Raw genomic sequence first — 18,289 nt, 5'->3', positions numbered from 1 at the left:
TGGGACCAGTAATGGGACCAGCAATGGGATCAGCAATGGGGTCAGTAACTGGACCAGTAATGGGATCAGCAATGGGCCCAGTAACTGGACCAGTAATGGGACCAGTAATGGGATCAGCAATGGGACTAGTAATGGAACCAGCAATGGGGCCAGTAATGGGACCAGTAATGGGACCAGTAATGGGATCAGCAATGGGCCCAGTAACTGGACCAGTAATGGGACCAGTAATGGGATCAGCAATGGGCCCAGTAACTGGACCAGTAATGGGACCAGCAATGGGATCAGCAATGGAGCCAGTAACTGGACCAGTCATGGGATCAGCAATGGGCCCAGTAACTGGACCAGTAATGGGACCAGTAATGGGATCAGCAATGGGCCCAGTAACTGGATCAGTAATAGGACCAGTAATGGGATCAGCAATGGGCCCAGTAACTGGACCAGTAATGGGACCAGCAATGGGGCCAGTAATGGGACCAGTAATGGGACCAGCAATGGGATCAGCAATGGGGCCAGTAACTGGACCAGTAATGGGACCAGTAATGGGATCAGCAATGGGCCCAGTAATCGGACCAGTAATGTGACCAGCAAAGGCATCAGCAATGGCATCAGCAATGGGATCAGCAATGGCATCAGCTATGGAACCAGTTATGGAAGCAGTAATGGGACCAGCAATGGGACCAGCAATGGGATCAGCAATGGCATCAGCAATGGGATCAGCAATGGGATCAGCAATGGAACCAGTAATGGAACCAGTAAATGGAACCAGTAATGGGATCAGTAATGGGATCAGCAATGGGATCAGCAATGGGACCAGTAATGGGACCAGTAATGGGACCAGCAATGGCATCAGCAATGGCATCAGCAATGGGATCAGCAATGGAACCAGTAATGGAACCAGTAAATGGAACCAGTAATGGGATCAGTAATGGGATCAGCAATGGGATCAGCAATGGGACCAGTAATGGGACCAGCAATGGCATCAGCAATGGCATCAGCAATGGGATCAGCAATGGGATCAGCAATGGGATCAGCAATGGAACCAGTAATGGAACCAGTAAATGGAACCAGTAATGGGACCAGTAATGGGACCAGTAATGGGACCAGCAATGGCATCAGCAATGGCATCAGCAATGGGATCAGCAATGGCATCAGCAATGGGATCAGCAATGGGATCAGCAATGGAACCAGTAATGGAACCAGTAAATGGAACCAGTAATGGGATCAGTAATGGGATCAGCAATGGGATCAGCAATGGGACCAGTAATGGGATCAGCAATGGGATCAGCAATGGGACCAGTAATGGGACCAGTAATGGGACCAGCAATGGGATCAGCAATGGGACCAGCAATGGCATCAGCAATGGCATCAGCAATGGGATCAGCAATGGAACCAGTAATGGAACCAGTAAATGGAACCAGTAAATGGAACCAGTAATGGGATCAGTAATGGGATCAGCAATGGGACTAGTAATGGAACCATCAATAGGACCAGTAATGGGATCAGCAATGGGGCCAGTAATGGGACCAGTAATGGGACCGGCAATGGGATCAGCAATGGGCCCAGTAATCGGACCAGTAATGGGACCAGCAATGGGATCAGCAATGGGGCCAGTAACTGGACCAGTAATGGGATCAGCAATGGGCCCAGTAACTGGACCAGTAATGGGATCAGAATGGGACTAGTAATGGAACCAGCAATGGGACCAGTAATGGGACCAGCAATGGGATCAGCAATGGGCCCAGTAATCGGACCAGTAATGGGACCAGCAATGGGATCAGCAATGTGGCCAGTAACTGGACCAGTAATGGGATCAGTAATGGGACCAGTAATGGGACCAGTAATGGGACCAGCAATGGCATCAGCAATGGCATCAGCAATGGGATCAACAATGGCATCAGCAATGTGATCAGCAATGGAACCAGTAATGGAACCAGTAAATGGAACCAGCAATGGGATCAGCAATGGCATCAGCAATTGGATCAGCAATGGCATCAGCAATTGGATCAGCAATGGAACCAGTAATGGGATCAGTAATTGGATCAGCAATGGGACCAGTAATGGAAGCAGTAATGGGACCAGTAATGGGATCAGCAATGGGACCAGTAATGGAAGCAGTAGTGGGACCAGTAATGGGATCAGCAATGGGACCAGCAATGGGATCAGCAATGGGTCCAGTAATGGGACCAGTAATGGGACCAGCAATGGAACCAGTGATGGGATCCGCAATGGGATCAGTAATGGGATCAGTAATGGAACCAGTAATGGGATCAGTAATGGGACCAGCAATGGGACCAGCAATGGAACAAGTAATGGGACCAGCAATGGGATCAGCAATGGGACTAGTAATGGAACCATCAATAGGACCAGTAATGGGATCAGCAATGGGACAAGTAATGGGACCAGCAATGGGATCAGCAATGGGGCCAGTAACTGGACCAGTAATGGGATCAGCAATGGGCCCAGTAACTGGACCAGTAATGGGACCAGTAATGGGATCAGCAATGGGACTAGTAATGGAACCAGCAATGGGGCCAGTAATGGGACCAGTAATGGGACCAGCAATGGGATCAGCAATGGGGCCAGTAACTGGACCAGTAATGGGACCAGTAATGGGACCAGCAATGGGATCAGCAATGGGGCCAGTAACTGGACCAGTAATGGGATCAGCAATGGGCCCAGTAACTGGACCAGTAATGGGACCAGTAATGGGATCAGCAATGGGACTAGTAATGGAACCAGCAATGGGGCCAGTAATGGGACCAGTAATGGGACCAGCAATGGGATCAGCAATGGGGCCAGTAACTGGACCAGTAATGGGACCAGTAATGGGATCAGCAATGGGCCCAGTAATCGGACCAGTAATGGGACCAGCAATGGGATCAGCAATGGGGCCAGTAACTGGACCAGTAATGGGATCAGCAATGGGCCCAGTAACTGGACCAGTAATGGGACCAGTAATGGGATCAGCAATGGGCCCAGTAACTGGACCAGTAATGGGAACAGCAATGGGATCAGCAATGGAGCCAGTAACTGGACCAGTCATGGGATCAGCAATGGGCCCAGTAACTGGACCAGTAATGGGACCAGTAATGGGATCAGCAATGGGCCCAGTAACTGGATCAGTAATAGGACCAGTAATGGGATCAGCAATGGGCCCAGTAACTGGACCAGTAATGGGACCAGCAATGGGGCCAGTAATGGGACCAGTAATGGGACCAGCAATGGGATCAGCAATGGGGCCAGTAACTGGACCAGTAATGGGACCAGTAATGGGATCAGCAATGGGCCCAGTAATCGGACCAGTAATGGGACCAGCAATGGCATCAGCAATGGCATCAGCAATGGGATCAGCAATGGCATCAGCAATGGAACCAGTAATGGAAGCAGTAATGGGACCAGCAATGGGACCAGCAATGGGATCAGCAATGGCATCAGCAATGGAACCAGTAATGGAACCAGTAAATGGAACCAGTAATGGGATCAGTAATGGGATCAGCAATGGGATCAGCAATGGGACCAGTAATGGGACCAGTAATGGGACCAGCAATGGCATCAGCAATGGCATCAGCAATGGGATCAGCAATGGAACCAGTAATGGAACCAGTAAATGGAACCAGTAATGGGATCAGTAATGGGATCAGCAATGGGATCAGCAATGGGACCAGTAATGGGACCAGTAATGGGACCAGCAATGGCATCAGCAATGGCATCAGCAATGGGATCAGCAATGGGATCAGCAATGGGATCAGAAATGGGATCAGCAATGGAACCAGTAATGGAACCAGTAAATGGAACCAGTAATGGGACCAGTAATGGGACCAGTAATGGGACCAGCAATGGCATCAGCAATGGCATCAGCAATGGGATCAGCAATGGCATCAGCAATGGGATCAGCAATGGGATCAGCAATGGAACCAGTAATGGAACCAGTAAATGGAACCAGTAATGGGATCAGTAATGGGATCAGCAATGGGATCAGCAATGGGACCAGTAATGGGACCAGTAATGGGACCAGTAATGGGACCAGTAATGGGACCAGCAATGGGATCAGCAATGGGACCAGCAATGGCATCAGCAATGGCATCAGCAATGGGATCAGCAATGGGATCAGTAATGGAACCAGTAAATGGAACCAGTAATGGGATCAGTAATGGGATCAGCAATGGGATCAGCAATGGGACCAGTAATGGAAGCAGTAGTGGGACCAGTAATGGGATCAGCAATGGGACCAGCAATGGGATCAGCAATGGGTCCAGTAATGGGACCAGTAATGGGACCAGCAATGGAACCAGTGATGGGATCCGTAATGGGATCAGTAATGGGATCAGTAATGGAACCAGTAATGGGATCAGTAATGGGACCAGCAATGGGACCAGCAATGGAAAAGGTAATGGGACCAGCAATGGGATCAGCAATGGGACTAGTAATGGAACCATCAATAGGACCAGTAATGGGATCAGCAATGGGGCCAGTAATGGGACCAGTAATGGGACCGGCAATGGGATCAGCAATGGGCCCAGTAATCGGACCAGTAATGGGACCAGCAATGGGATCAGCAATGGGGCCAGTAACTGGACCAGTAATGGGATCAGCAATGGGCCCAGTAACTGGACCAGTAATGGGATCAGCAATGGGATCAGCAATGGGACTAGTAATGGAACCAGCAATGGGACCAGTAATGGGACCAGCAATGGGATCAGCAATGGGCCCAGTAATCGGACCAGTAATGGGACCAGCAATGGGATCAGCAATGGGGCCAGTAACTGGACCAGTAATGGGATCAGCAATGGGCCCAGTAACTGGACCAGTAATGGGATCAGTAATGGGATCAGCAATGGAACTAGTAATGGAACCAGCAATAGGACCAGTAATGGGATCAGCAATGGGGCCAGTAATGGGACCAGTAATGGGACCAGCAATGGGATCAGCAATGGGCCCAGTAATCGGACCAGTAATGGGACCAGCAATGGGATCAGCAATGGGGCCAGTAACTGGACCAGTAATGGTATCAGCAATGGGCCCAGTAACTGGACAAGTAATGGGACCAGTAATGGGATCAGCAATGGGACTAGTAATGGAACCAGCAATGGGACCAGTAATGGGACCAGCAATGGGATCAGCAATGGGGCCAGTAACTGGACCAGTAATGGGATCAGCAATGGGCCCAGTAACTGGACCAGTAATGGGACCAGTAATGGGATCAGCAATGGGCCCAGTAATCGGACCAGTAATGGGACCAGCAATGGGATCAGTAATGGGCCCAGTAACTGGACCAGTAATGGGATCAGCAATGGGCCCAGTAACTGGACCAGTAATGGGACCAGTAATGGGATCAGCAATGGGCCCAGTAACTGGACCAGTAATGGGACCAGCAATGGGATCAGCAATGGAGCCAGTAACTGGACCAGTCATGGGATCAGCAATGGGCCCAGTAACTGGACCAGTAATGGGACCAGTAATGGGATCAGCAATGGGCCCAGTAACTGGATCAGTAATAGGACCAGTAATGGGATCAGCAATGGGCCCAGTAACTGGACCAGTAATGGGACCAGCAATGGGGCCAGTAATGGGACCAGTAATGGGACCAGCAATGGGATCAGCAATGGGGACAGTAACTGGACCAGTAATGGGACCAGTAATGGGATCAGCAATGGGCCCAGTAATCGGACCAGTAATGGGACCAGCAATGGCATCAGCAATGGCATCAGCAATGGGATCAGCAATGGCATCAGCAATGGAACCAGTAATGGAAGCAGTAATGGGACCAGCAATGGGACCAGCAATGGGATCAGCAATGGCATCAGCAATGGAACCAGTAATGGAACCAGTAAATGGAACCAGTAATGGGATCAGTAATGGGATCAGTAATGGGATCAGCAATGGGATCAGCAATGGGACCAGTAATGGGACCAGTAATGGGACCAGCAATGGCATCAGCAATGGCATCAGCAATGGGATCAGCAATGGAACCAGTAATGGAACCAGTAAATGGAACCAGTAATGGGATCAGCAATGGGATCAGCAATGGGACCAGTAATGGGACCAGTAATGGGACCAGCAATGGCATCAGCAATGGCATCAGCAATGGGATCAGCAATGGGATCAGCAATGGGATCAGAAATGGGATCAGCAATGGAACCAGTAATGGAACCAGTAAATGGAACCAGTAATGGGACCAGTAATGGGACCAGTAATGGGACCAGCAATGGCATCAGCAATGGCATCAGCAATGGGATCAGCAATGGCATCAGCAATGGGATCAGCAATGGGATCAGCAATGGAACCAGTAATGGAACCAGTAAATGGAACCAGTAATGGGATCAGTAATGGGATCAGCAATGGGATCAGCAATGGGACCAGTAATGGGACCAGTAATGGGACCAGCAATGGGATCAGCAATGGGACCAGCAATGGCATCAGCAATGGCATCAGCAATGGGATCAGCAATGGAACCAGTAATGGAACCAGTAAATGGAACCAGTAATGGGATCAGTAATGGGATCAGCAATGGGATCAGCAATGGGACCAGTAATGGGACCAGTAATGGGACCAGCAATGGCATCAGCAATGGCATCAGCAATGGGATCAGCAATGGCATCAGCAATGGGATCAGCAATGGAACCAGTAATGGAACCAGTAAATGGAACCAGTAATGGGATCAGTAATGGGACCAGTAATGGGACCAGTAATGGGACCAGCAATGGCATCAGCAATGGCATCAGCAATGGGATCAACAATGGCATCAGCAATGGGATCAGCAATGGGATCAGCAATGGAACCAGTAATGGAACCAGTAAATGGAACCAGCAATGGGATCAGCAATGGCATCAGCAATTGGATCAGCAATGGCATCAGCAACTGGATCAGCAATGGAACCAGTAATGGAACCAGTAATGGGATCAGTAATTGGAACAGCAATGGGACCAGTAATGGAAGCAGTAATGGGACCAGTAATGGGATCAGCAATGGGACCAGTGATGGAAGCAGTAGTGGGACCAGTAATGGGATCAGCAATGGGACCAGCAATGGGATCAGCAATGGGTCCAGTAATGGGACCAGTAATGGGACCAGTAGTGGGACCATCAATGGAACCAGTGATGGGATCCGTAATGGGATCAGTAATGGGATCAGTAATGGAACCAGTAATGGGACCAGCAATGGGACCAGCAATGGAACAAGTAATGGGACCAGCAATGGGATCAGCAATGGGACTAGTAATGGAACCATCAATAGGACCAGTAATGGGATCAGCAATGGGGCCAGTAATGGGACCAGTAATGGGACCGGCAATGGGATCAGCAATGGGCCCAGTAATCGGACCAGTAATGGGACCAGCAATGGGATCAGCAATGGGGCCAGTAACTGGACCAGTAATGGGATCAGCAATGGGCCCAGTAACTGGACCAGTAATGGGATCAGTAATGGGATCAGCAATGGGACTAGTAATGGAACCAGCAATGGGACCAGTAATGGGACCAGCAATGGGATCAGCAATGGGCCCAGTAATCGGACCAGTAATGGGACCAGCAATGGGATCAGCAATGGGGCCAGTAACTGGAGCAGTAATGGGATCAGCAATGGGCCCAGTAACTGGACCAGTAATGGGATCAGTAATGGGATCAGCAATGGAACTAGTAATGGAACCAGCAATAGGACCAGTAATGGGATCAGCAATGGGGCCAGTAATGGGACCAGTAATGGGACCAGCAATGGGGCCAGTAACTGGACCAGTAATGGGATCAGCAATGGGCCCAGTAACTGGACAAGTAATGGGACTAGTAATGGGATCAGCAATGGGACTAGTAATGGAACCAGCAATGGGACCAGTAATGGGACCAGCAATGGGATCAGCAATGGGGCCAGTAACTGGACCAGTAATGGGATCAGCAATGGGCCCAGTAACTGGACCAGTAATGGGACCAGTAATGGGATCAGCAATGGGACTAGTAATGGAACCAGCAATGGGGCCAGTAATGGGACCAGTAATGGGACCAGTAATGGGATCAGCAATGGGCCCAGTAACTGGACCAGTAATGGGACCAGTAATGGGATCAGCAATGGGCCCAGTAACTGGACCAGTAATGGGACCAGCAATGGGATCAGCAATGGAGCCAGTAACTGGACCAGTCATGGGATCAGCAATGGGCCCAGTAACTGGACCAGTAATGGGACCAGTAATGGGATCAGCAATGGGCCCAGTAACTGGATCAGTAATAGGACCAGTAATGGGATCAGCAATGGGCCCAGTAACTGGACCAGTAATGGGACCAGCAATGGGGCCAGTAATGGGACCAGTAATGGGACCAGCAATGGGATCAACAATGGGGCCAGTAACTGGACCAGTAATGGGACCAGTAATGGGATCAGCAATGGGCCCAGTAATCGGACCAGTAATGGGACCAGCAATGGCATCAGCAATGGCATCAGCAATGGGATCAGCAATGGCATCAGCAATGGAACCAGTAATGGAAGCAGTAATGGGACCAGCAATGGGACCAGCAATGGGATCAGCAATGGCATCAGCAATGGGATCAGCAATGGGATCAGCAATGGAACCAGTAATGGAACCAGTAAATGGAACCAGTAATGGGATCAGTAATGGGATCAGCAATGGGATCAGCAATGGGACCAGTAATGGGACCAGTAATGGGACCAGCAATGGCATCAGCAATGGCATCAGCAATGGGATCAGCAATGGAACCAGTAATGGAACCAGTAAATGGAACCAGTAATGGGATCAGTAATGGGATCAGCAATGGGATCAGCAATGGGACCAGTAATGGGACCAGTAATGGGACCAGCAATGGCATCAGCAATGGGATCAGCAATGGGATCAGCAATGGGATCAGCAATGGAACCAGTAATGGAACCAGTAAATGGAACCAGTAATGGGACCAGTAATGGGACCAGTAATGGGACCAGCAATGGCATCAGCAATGGCATCAGCAATGGGATCAGCAATGGCATCAGTAATGGGATCAGCAATGGGATCAGCAATGGAACCAGTAATGGAACCAGTAAATGGAACCAGTAATGGGATCAGTAATGGGATCAGCAATGGGATCAGCAATGGGACCAGTAATGGGACCAGTAATGGGACCAGCAATGGGATCAGCAATGGGACCAGCAATGGCATCAGCAATGGCATCAGCAATGGGATCAGCAATGGAACCAGTAATGGAACCAGTAAATGGAACCAGTAATGGGATCAGTAATGGGATCAGCAATGGGATCAGCAATGGGACCAGTAATGGGACCAGCAATGGCATCAGCAATGGCATCAGCAATGGGATCAGCAATGGCATCAGCAATGGGATCAGCAATGGAACCAGTAATGGAACCAGTAAATGGAACCAGTAATGGGATCAGTAATGGGACCAGTAATGGGACCAGTAATGGGACCAGCAATGGCATCAGCAATGGCATCAGCAATGGGATCAACAATGGCATCAGCAATGGGATCAGCAATGGGATCAGCAAAGGAACCAGTAATGGAACCAGTAAATGGAACCAGCAATGGGATCAGCAATGGCATCAGCAATTGGATCAGCAATGGCATCAGCAATTGGATCAGCAATGGAACCAGTAATGGAACCAGTAAATGGAACCAGTAATGGGATCAGTAATTGGATCAGCAATGGGACCAGTAATGGAAGCAGTAATGGGACCAGTAATGGGATCAGCAATGGGACCAGTAATGGAAGCAGTAGTGGGACCAGTAATGGGATCAGCAATGGGACCAGCAATGGGATCAGCAATGGGTCCAGTAATGGGACCAGTAATGGGACCAGTAATGGGACCAGCAATGGGACCAGTGATGGGATCCGTAATGGGATCAGTAATGGAACCAGTAATGGGATCAGTAATGGGACCAGCAATGGGACCAGCAATGGAACAAGTAATGGGACCAGCAATGGGATCAGCAATGGGACTAGTAATGGAACCATCAATAGGACCAGTAATGGGATCAGCAATGGGGCCAGTAATGGGACCAGTAATGGGACCGGCAATGGGATCAGCAATGGGCCCAGTAATCGGACCAGTAATGGGACCAGCAATGGGATCAGCAATGGGGCCAGTAACTGGACCAGTAATGGGATCAGCAATGGGCCCAGTAACTGGACCAGTAATGGGATCAGAATGGGACTAGTAATGGAACCAGCAATGGGACCAGTAATGGGACAAGCAATGGGATCAGCAATGGGCCCAGTAATCGGACCAGTAATGGGACCAGCAATGGGATCAGCAATGGGGCCAGTAACTGGAGCAGTAATGGGATCAGCAATGGGCCCAGTAACTGGACCAGTAATGGGATCAGTAATGGGATCAGCAATGGAACTAGTAATGGAACCAGCAATAGGACCAGTAATGGGATCAGCAATGGGGCCAGTAATGGGACCAGTAATGGGACCAGCAATGGGATCAGCAATGGGCCCAGTAATCGGACCAGTAATGGGACCAGCAATGGGATCAGCAATGGGGCCAGTAATGGGACCAGTAATGGGATCAGCAATGGGACTAGTAATGGAACCAGCAATGGGGCCAGTAATGGGACCAGTAATGGGACCAGCAATGGGATCAGCAATGGGGCCAGTAACTGGACCAGTAATGGGACCAGTAATGGGATCAGCAATGGGCCCAGTAATCGGACCAGTAATGGGACCAGCAATGGGATCAGCAATGGGGCCAGTAACTGGACCAGTAATGGGATCAGCAATGGGCCCAGTAACTGGACCAGTAATGGGACCAGTAATGGGATCAGCAATGGGCCCAGTAACTGGACCAGTAATGGGACCAGCAATGGGATCAGCAATGGAGCCAGTAACTGGACCAGTCATGGGATCAGCAATGGGCCCAGTAACTGGACCAGTAATGGGATCAGCAATGGGACTAGTAATGGAACCAGCAATGGGACCAGTAATGGGACCAGCAATGGGATCAGCAATGGGCCCAGTAATCGGACCAGTAATGGGACCAGCAATGGGATCAGCAATGGGGCCAGTAACTGGACCAGTAATGGGATCAGCAATGGGCCCAGTAACTGGACCAGTAATGGGATCAGTAATGGGATCAGCAATGGAACTAGTAATGGAACCAGCAATAGGACCAGTAATGGGATCAGCAATGGGGCCAGTAATGGGACCAGTAATGGGACCAGCAATGGGATCAGCAATGGGCCCAGTAATCGGACCAGTAATGGGACCAGCAATGGGATCAGCAATGGGGCCAGTAACTGGACCAGTAATGGGCTCAGCAATGGGCCCAGTAACTGGACAAGTAATGGGACCAGTAATGGGATCAGCAATGGGACTAGTAATGGAACCAGCAATGGGACCAGTAATGGGACCAGCAATGGGATCAGCAATGGGGCCAGTAACTGGACCAGTAATGGGATCAGCAATGGGCCCAGTAACTGGACCAGTAATGGGACCAGTAATGGGATCAGCAATGGGACTAGTAATGGAACCAGCAATGGGGCCAGTAATGGGACCAGTAATGGGACCAGCAATGGGATCAGCAATGGGGCCAGTAACTGGACCAGTAATGGGACCAGTAATGGGATCAGCAATGGGCCCAGTAATCGGACCAGTAATGGGACCAGCAATGGGATCAGCAATGGGGCCAGTAACTGGACCAGTAATGGGATCAGCAATGGGCCCAGTAACTGGACCAGTAATGGGACCAGTAATGGGATCAGCAATGGGCCCAGTAACTGGACCAGTAATGGGACCAGCAATGGGATCAGCAATGGAGCCAGTAACTGGACCAGTCATGGGATCAGCAATGGGCCCAGTAACTGGACCAGTAATGGGACCAGTAATGGGATCAGCAATGGGCCCAGTAACTGGATCAGTAATAGGACCAGTAATGGGATCAGCAATGGGCCCAGTAACTGGACCAGTAATAGGACCAGTAATGGGATCAGCAATGGGCCCAGTAACTGGACCAGTAATGGGACCAGTAATGGGATCAGCAATGGGCCCAGTAACTGGATCAGTAATAGGACCAGTAATGGGATCAGCAATGGGCCCAGTAACTGGACCAGTAATAGGACCAGTAATGGGATCAGCAATGGGCCCAGTAACTGGATCAGTAATGGTGAAAAAGAGGAAACAAACAGGAATGAACATAAACCTTTATTAAGTGTTTTTTACCGAGGAAGGTTTCCATGAAAACGGTTGATGCAGTTTTATTCTGCATGCAACAATGTTAAAGGAATGATTTTATTTCTATTCATCGTCATGAGGAAGGAGGCTTGGCTTGACAGGCACACATGAAACTCTATTAGGTTTAAGGATTTATTAGTGATTATTAAACATTCACAATTTAAAACACGTTAATATATTAAATATTAGTTAATTGATTTAAGGTCCAACGGCTCCAACTCTGAAGTATTGATAATGAAATGACGCAGATGTTAAAATCAGGTCAGGAGAGACAGATCTATCTAGTTCCACCCAGCAGGAGAACTTTAATTGTCCTGGCTTTTACATTCAGACTGGGAGACCAGGACCTTTAAACCAGACCAGATCAACAAGGCGGAAACTCACCACCACATGGAACGGGCTGTTGGGAATGTGCTCCCCGCCGAACCGAATGGTGATGACGTACTTCCCGGGTTCTGGAGCCGTGTAGTAAATATCGAACGTTCCATCTGCATTCTCTACCACGTCTACGTCCAGCTCCGCCCCGTCAGGTGTGGACACTTTACAGGTGACTTTACCTTTCCCAGCAGCCTTTGCATCCACAGTGATCACAGTCTCTTCTCCGATCTGGATGGTCGGACCAAGACCGCAACCTGCTGACACAGAGGCGGTTCAGATCGACAAGGACAAGGTCTCTGACAGTGACACTCAGACAGTGCATGTAACGTAAAACGGGATTTCTTTAAAGCTTGTTTCCACAGCAACATGAAATTATTAGTTAAAACAGCCAATAAATATGCCATTGATCCATAGTTCCTCAATGCATATAAAGCCGTCAGAGAGGAACGGCAGGAGTACGGTGGTAAAATTCCAGTCACTGTTTCACTGAGAACAACTTGTGGATTACTGATGGAACCACTGCTCTGAAGTCACTGTGAATGGTCCTTAGCCATAAAATCTGGGAAGGAAGTGCGTTTTAAGTTCAGTCTCGAGTCCCAGTGTGACAAAATATGTAAATAATAATGTGACATTTGCCCTGATATGGATGGGAAGGACTGCTGCTGCCTGCTGGTTCAACTGGTTTTTTATGAAGGGTGAAAGAAACTCACCAAGTCCGTGTCCTCCGATTGACACTGCAGGACAATAATAACACAGTCAGTGCTGCTGAGACACAACCTGTGATTGGTGAACAGAAGGGTAATGGGCGGATCCTGACCTGTCACCAGACACTTGCTGGCGTCTCCGGTGGGAACAGCGTGAATCCGGTAAGGCGAGTATGGGATCTCGTCTCCTCCATACTTGATGGTGATGGTGTAGCGTCCTGCCATGTCCGGTACATAGGACACTGTGTACGTCCCGTCTCGGTTATCTCGGATGTTTGCCTTCTTAGGTTTTCCCTCCGGATCCTGACGACACATGGACAGGATGTTAGCGGTGTTAAAAGCAGAAAACAACATAAAGATGACCTTCTGTCCATCACTGGTCTCCAACCATCTACCAGCAGAATCACTGGTCCCCAACCATCTACCAGCAGAATCACTGGTCCCCAACCATCTACCAGCAGAATCACTGGTCCTCAACCATCTACCAGAAAAATCACTGGTCCCCAACCATCTACCAGCAGAATCACTGGTCCCCAACCATCTACCAGCAGAATCACTGGTCTCCAACCATCTACCAGCTACATCACTGGTCTCCAACCATCTACCAGAAGAATCACTGTTCCCAAACAATCTACCAGCTACATCACTGGTCTCCAACCATCTACCAGCAGAATCACTGGTCCCCAACCATCTACCAGCTACATCACTGGTCCCCAACCATCTACCAGCAGAATCACTGGTCCCCAACCATCTACCAGCTACATCACTGGTCCCCAACCATCTACCAGCAGAATCACTGGTCCCCTACCATCTACCAGCAGAATCACTGGTCCCCAACCATCTACCAGCAGAATCACTGGTCCCCAACCATCTACCAGCAGAATCACTGGTCTCCAACCGTCTACCAGCAGAATCACTGGTCCCCAACCATCTACCAGCAGAATCACTGGTCCCCAACCATCTACCAGCAGAATCACTGGTCCCCAACCATCTACCAGCAGAATCACTGGTCTCCAACCATCTACCAGCAGAATCACTGGTCTCCAACCATCTACCAGCAGAATCACTGGTCCCCAACCATCTACCAGCTACATCACTGGTCCCCAACCATCTACCAGCAGAATCACTGGTCCCCAACCATCTACCAGCTACATCACTGGTCCCCAACCATCTACCAGCTACATCACTGGTCCCCAACCATCTACCAGCTACATCACTGGTCCCCAACCATCTACCAGCAGAATCACTGGTCCCCAACCATCTACCAGCTACATCACTGGTCCCCAACCATCTACCAGCAGAATCACTGGTCCCCAACCATCTACCAGCTACATCACTGGTCCCCAACCATCTACCAGCAGAATCACTGGTCCCCAACCATCTACCAGCAGAATCACTGGTCCCCAACCATCTACCAGCAGAATCACTGGTCCCCAACCATCTACCAGCAGAATCACTGGTCCCCAACCATCTACCAGCAGAATCACTGGTCCCCAACCATCTACCAGCTACATCACTGGTCCCCAACCATCTTCCAGCAGAATCACTGGTCCCCAACCATCTACCAGCTACATCACTGGTCCCCAACCATCTACCAGCTACATCACTGGTCTCCAACCATCTACCAGCAGAATCACTGGTCCCCAACCATCTACCAGCTACATCACTGGTCCCCAACCATCTACCAGCTACATCACTGGTCCCCAACCATCTACCAGCTACATCACTGGTCCCCAACCATCTACCAGCTACATCACTGGTCCTCAACCATCTACCAGCAGAATCACTGGTCCCCAACCATCTACCAGCTACATCACTGGTCCCCAACCATCTACCAGCAGAATCACTGGTCCCCAACCATCTACCAACTACATCACTGGTCCCCAACCATCTACCAGCAGAATCACTGGTCCCCAATCATCTACCAGCTACATCACTGGTCTCCAACCATCTACCAGCAGAATCACTGGTCCCAAACAATCTACCAGCTACATCACTGGTCTCCAACCATCTACCAGCAGAATCACTGGTCCCAAACAATCTACCAGCAGAATCACTGGTCTCCAACCATCTACCAGCAGAATCACTGGTCCCCAACCATCTACCAGCAGAATCACTGGTCTCCAACCATCTACCAGCTACATCACTGGTCTCCAACCATCTACCAGCAGAATCACTGGTCTCCAACCATCTACCAGCAGAATCACTGGTCTCCAACCATCTACCAGCAGAATCACTGTTCCCCAACCATCTACCAGCAGAATCACTGGTCTCCAACCATCTACCAGCAGAATCACTGGTCCCCAACCATCTACCAGCAGAATCACTGGTCTCCAACCATCTACCAGCAGAATCAATGGTCTCCAACCATATACATCACTGGTCTCCAACCATCTACCAGCTACATCACTGGTCTCCAACCATCTACCAGCAGAATCACTGGTCTCCAACCATCTACCAGCTACATCACTGGTCCCCAACCGTCTACCAGCAGAATAACTGATCTCCAACCATCTACCAGCAGAATCACTGGTTCCCAACCATCTACCAGCAGAATCACTGGTCCCCAACCATCTACCAGCAGAATCACTGGTCCCCAAACATCTACCAGCAGAATCAATGGTCTCCAACCATCTACATGCAGAATCACTGGTCCCCAACCATCTACCAGCTACATCACTGGTCCCCAACGATCTACCAGCAGAATCACTAGTCTCCAACCATCTACCAGCAGAATCACTGGTCTCCAACCATCTACCAGCAGAATCACTGGTCTCCAACCATCTACCAGCAGAATCACTGGTCCCCAACCATCTACCAGCTACATCACTGGTCCCCAACCATCTACCAGCTACATCACTGGTCCCCAACCATCTACCAGCTACATCACTGGTCCCCAACCATCTACCAGCAGAATCACTGGTCCCCAACCATCTACCAGCTACATCACTGGTCCCCAACCATCTACCAGCTACATCACTGGTCCCCAACCATCTACCAGCTACATCACTGGTCCCCAACCATCTACCAGCTACATCACTGGTCCTCAACCATCTACCAGCAGAATCACTGGTCCCCAACCATCTACCAGCAGAATCACTGTTCCCCAACCATCTACCAGCAGAATCACTGGTCCCCAACCATCTACCAGCTACATCACTGGTCTCCAACCATCTACCAGCTACATCACTGGTCCCCAACCATCTACCAGCAGAATCACTGGTCCCCAACCATCTATCAGCTACATCACTGGTCCCCAACCATCTACCAGCTACATCACTGGTCCCCAACCATCTACCAGCTACATCACTGGTCCCCAACCATCTACCAGCTACATCACTGGTCCTCAACCATCTACCAGCAGAATCACTGGTCCCCAACCATCTACCAGCAGAATCACTGTTCCCCAACCATCTACCAGCAGAATCACTGGTCCCCAACCATCTACCAGCTACATCACTGGTCCCCAACCATCTACCAGCAGAATCACTGGTCCCCAACCATCTACCAGCTACATCACTGGTCTCCAACCATCTACCAGCAGAATCACTGGTCCCAAACAATCTACCAGCTACATCACTGGTCTCCAACCATCTACCAGCAGAATCACTGGTCTCCAACCATCTACCAGCAGAATCACTGGTCCCCAACCATCTACCAGCTACATCACTGGTCTCCAACCATCTACCAGCAGAATCACTGGTCTCCAACCATCTACCAGCTACATCACTGGTCCCCAACCATCAACCAGCAGAATCACTGGTCCCCAACCATCTACCAGCAGAATCACTGGTCCCCAACCATTTACCAGCAGAATCACTGGTCCCCAACCATCTACCAGCAGAATCACTGGTCCCCAACCATCTACCAGCAGAATCACTGGTCTCCAACCATCTACCAGCAGAATCACTGGTCTCCAACCATCTACCAGCAGAATCACTGGTCCCCAACCATCTACCAGCAGAATCACTGGTCCCCAACCATCTACCAGCTACATCACTGGTCCCCAACCATCTACCAGCTACATCACTGGTCCCCAACCATCTACCAGCAGAATCACTGGTCCCCAACCATCTACCAGCTACATCACTGGTCCCCAACCATCTACCAGCTACATCACTGGTCCCCAACCATCTACCAGCTACATCACTGGTCCTCAACCATCTACCAGCAGAATCACTGGTCCCCAACCATCTACCAGCAGAATCACTGTTCCCCAACCATCTACCAGCAGAATCACTGGTCCCCAACCATCTACCAGCTACATCACTGGTCCCCAACCATCTACCAGCAGAATCACTGGTCCCCAATCATCTACCAGCTACATCACTGGTCTCCAACCATCTACCAGCAGAATCACTGGTCCCAAACAATCTACCAGCTACATCACTGGTCTCCAACCATCTACCAGCAGAATCACTGGTCCCAAACAATCTACCAGCAGAATCACTGGTCTCCAACCATCTACCAGCTACATCACTGGTCTCCAACCATCTACCAGCAGAATCACTGGTCTCCAACCATCTACCAGCTACATCACTGGTCCCCAACCGTCTACCAGCAGAATAACTGATCTCCAACCATCTACCAGCAGAATCACTGGTCCCCAACCATCTACCAGCAGAATCACTGGTCCCCAACCATCTACCAGCAGAATCACTGGTCCCCAACCATCTACCAGCAGAATCAATGGTCTCCAACCATCTACATGCAGAATCACTGGTCCCCAACCATCTACCAGCTACATCACTGGTCCCCAACGATCTACCAGCAGAATCACTAGTCTCCAACCATCTACCAGCAGAATCACTGGTCTCCAACCATCTACCAGCAGAATCACTGGTCTCCAACCATCTACCAGCAGAATCACTGGTCCCCAACCATCTACCAGCTACATCACTGGTCCCCAACCATCTACCAGCTACATCACTGGTCCCCAACCATCTACCAGCTACATCACTGGTCCCCAACCATCTACCAGCAGAATCACTGGTCCCCAACCATCTACCAGCTACATCACTGGTCCCCAACCATCTACCA

The 18,289-nt window shown here is 50.0% G+C and overlaps 1 protein-coding gene across 8 annotated transcripts in view; it reads right to left on the bottom strand.

The window, feature by feature from the left end:
• The window catches only part of flncb (filamin C, gamma b (actin binding protein 280)), a 255,684-nt gene that overhangs the window by 53,000 nt on the left and 184,395 nt on the right, over window positions 1-18,289 (bottom strand). For all 8 annotated transcript variants that reach the window (XM_079263235.1, XM_079263240.1, XM_079263237.1 and 5 more), the window contains 3 exons: window positions 13,363-13,552; window positions 13,256-13,279; window positions 12,552-12,799 (listed from right to left, as the gene is read on the bottom strand). In XM_079263235.1, the coding sequence (XP_079119361.1) occupies window positions 12,552-12,799; window positions 13,256-13,279; window positions 13,363-13,552 (462 nt within the window). The remainder of the gene's footprint in view (window positions 1-12,551; window positions 12,800-13,255; window positions 13,280-13,362; window positions 13,553-18,289) is intronic.

The sequence above is a fragment of the Telmatherina bonti genome (genome assembly GCF_933228915.1).
Source record: "Telmatherina bonti genome assembly, chromosome: 23".
NCBI lineage: Eukaryota > Metazoa > Chordata > Actinopteri > Atheriniformes > Telmatherinidae > Telmatherina > Telmatherina bonti.
Note: the sequence above shows the minus strand (reverse complement) of the source record. Positions and strands in the feature narration are given on the sequence as shown.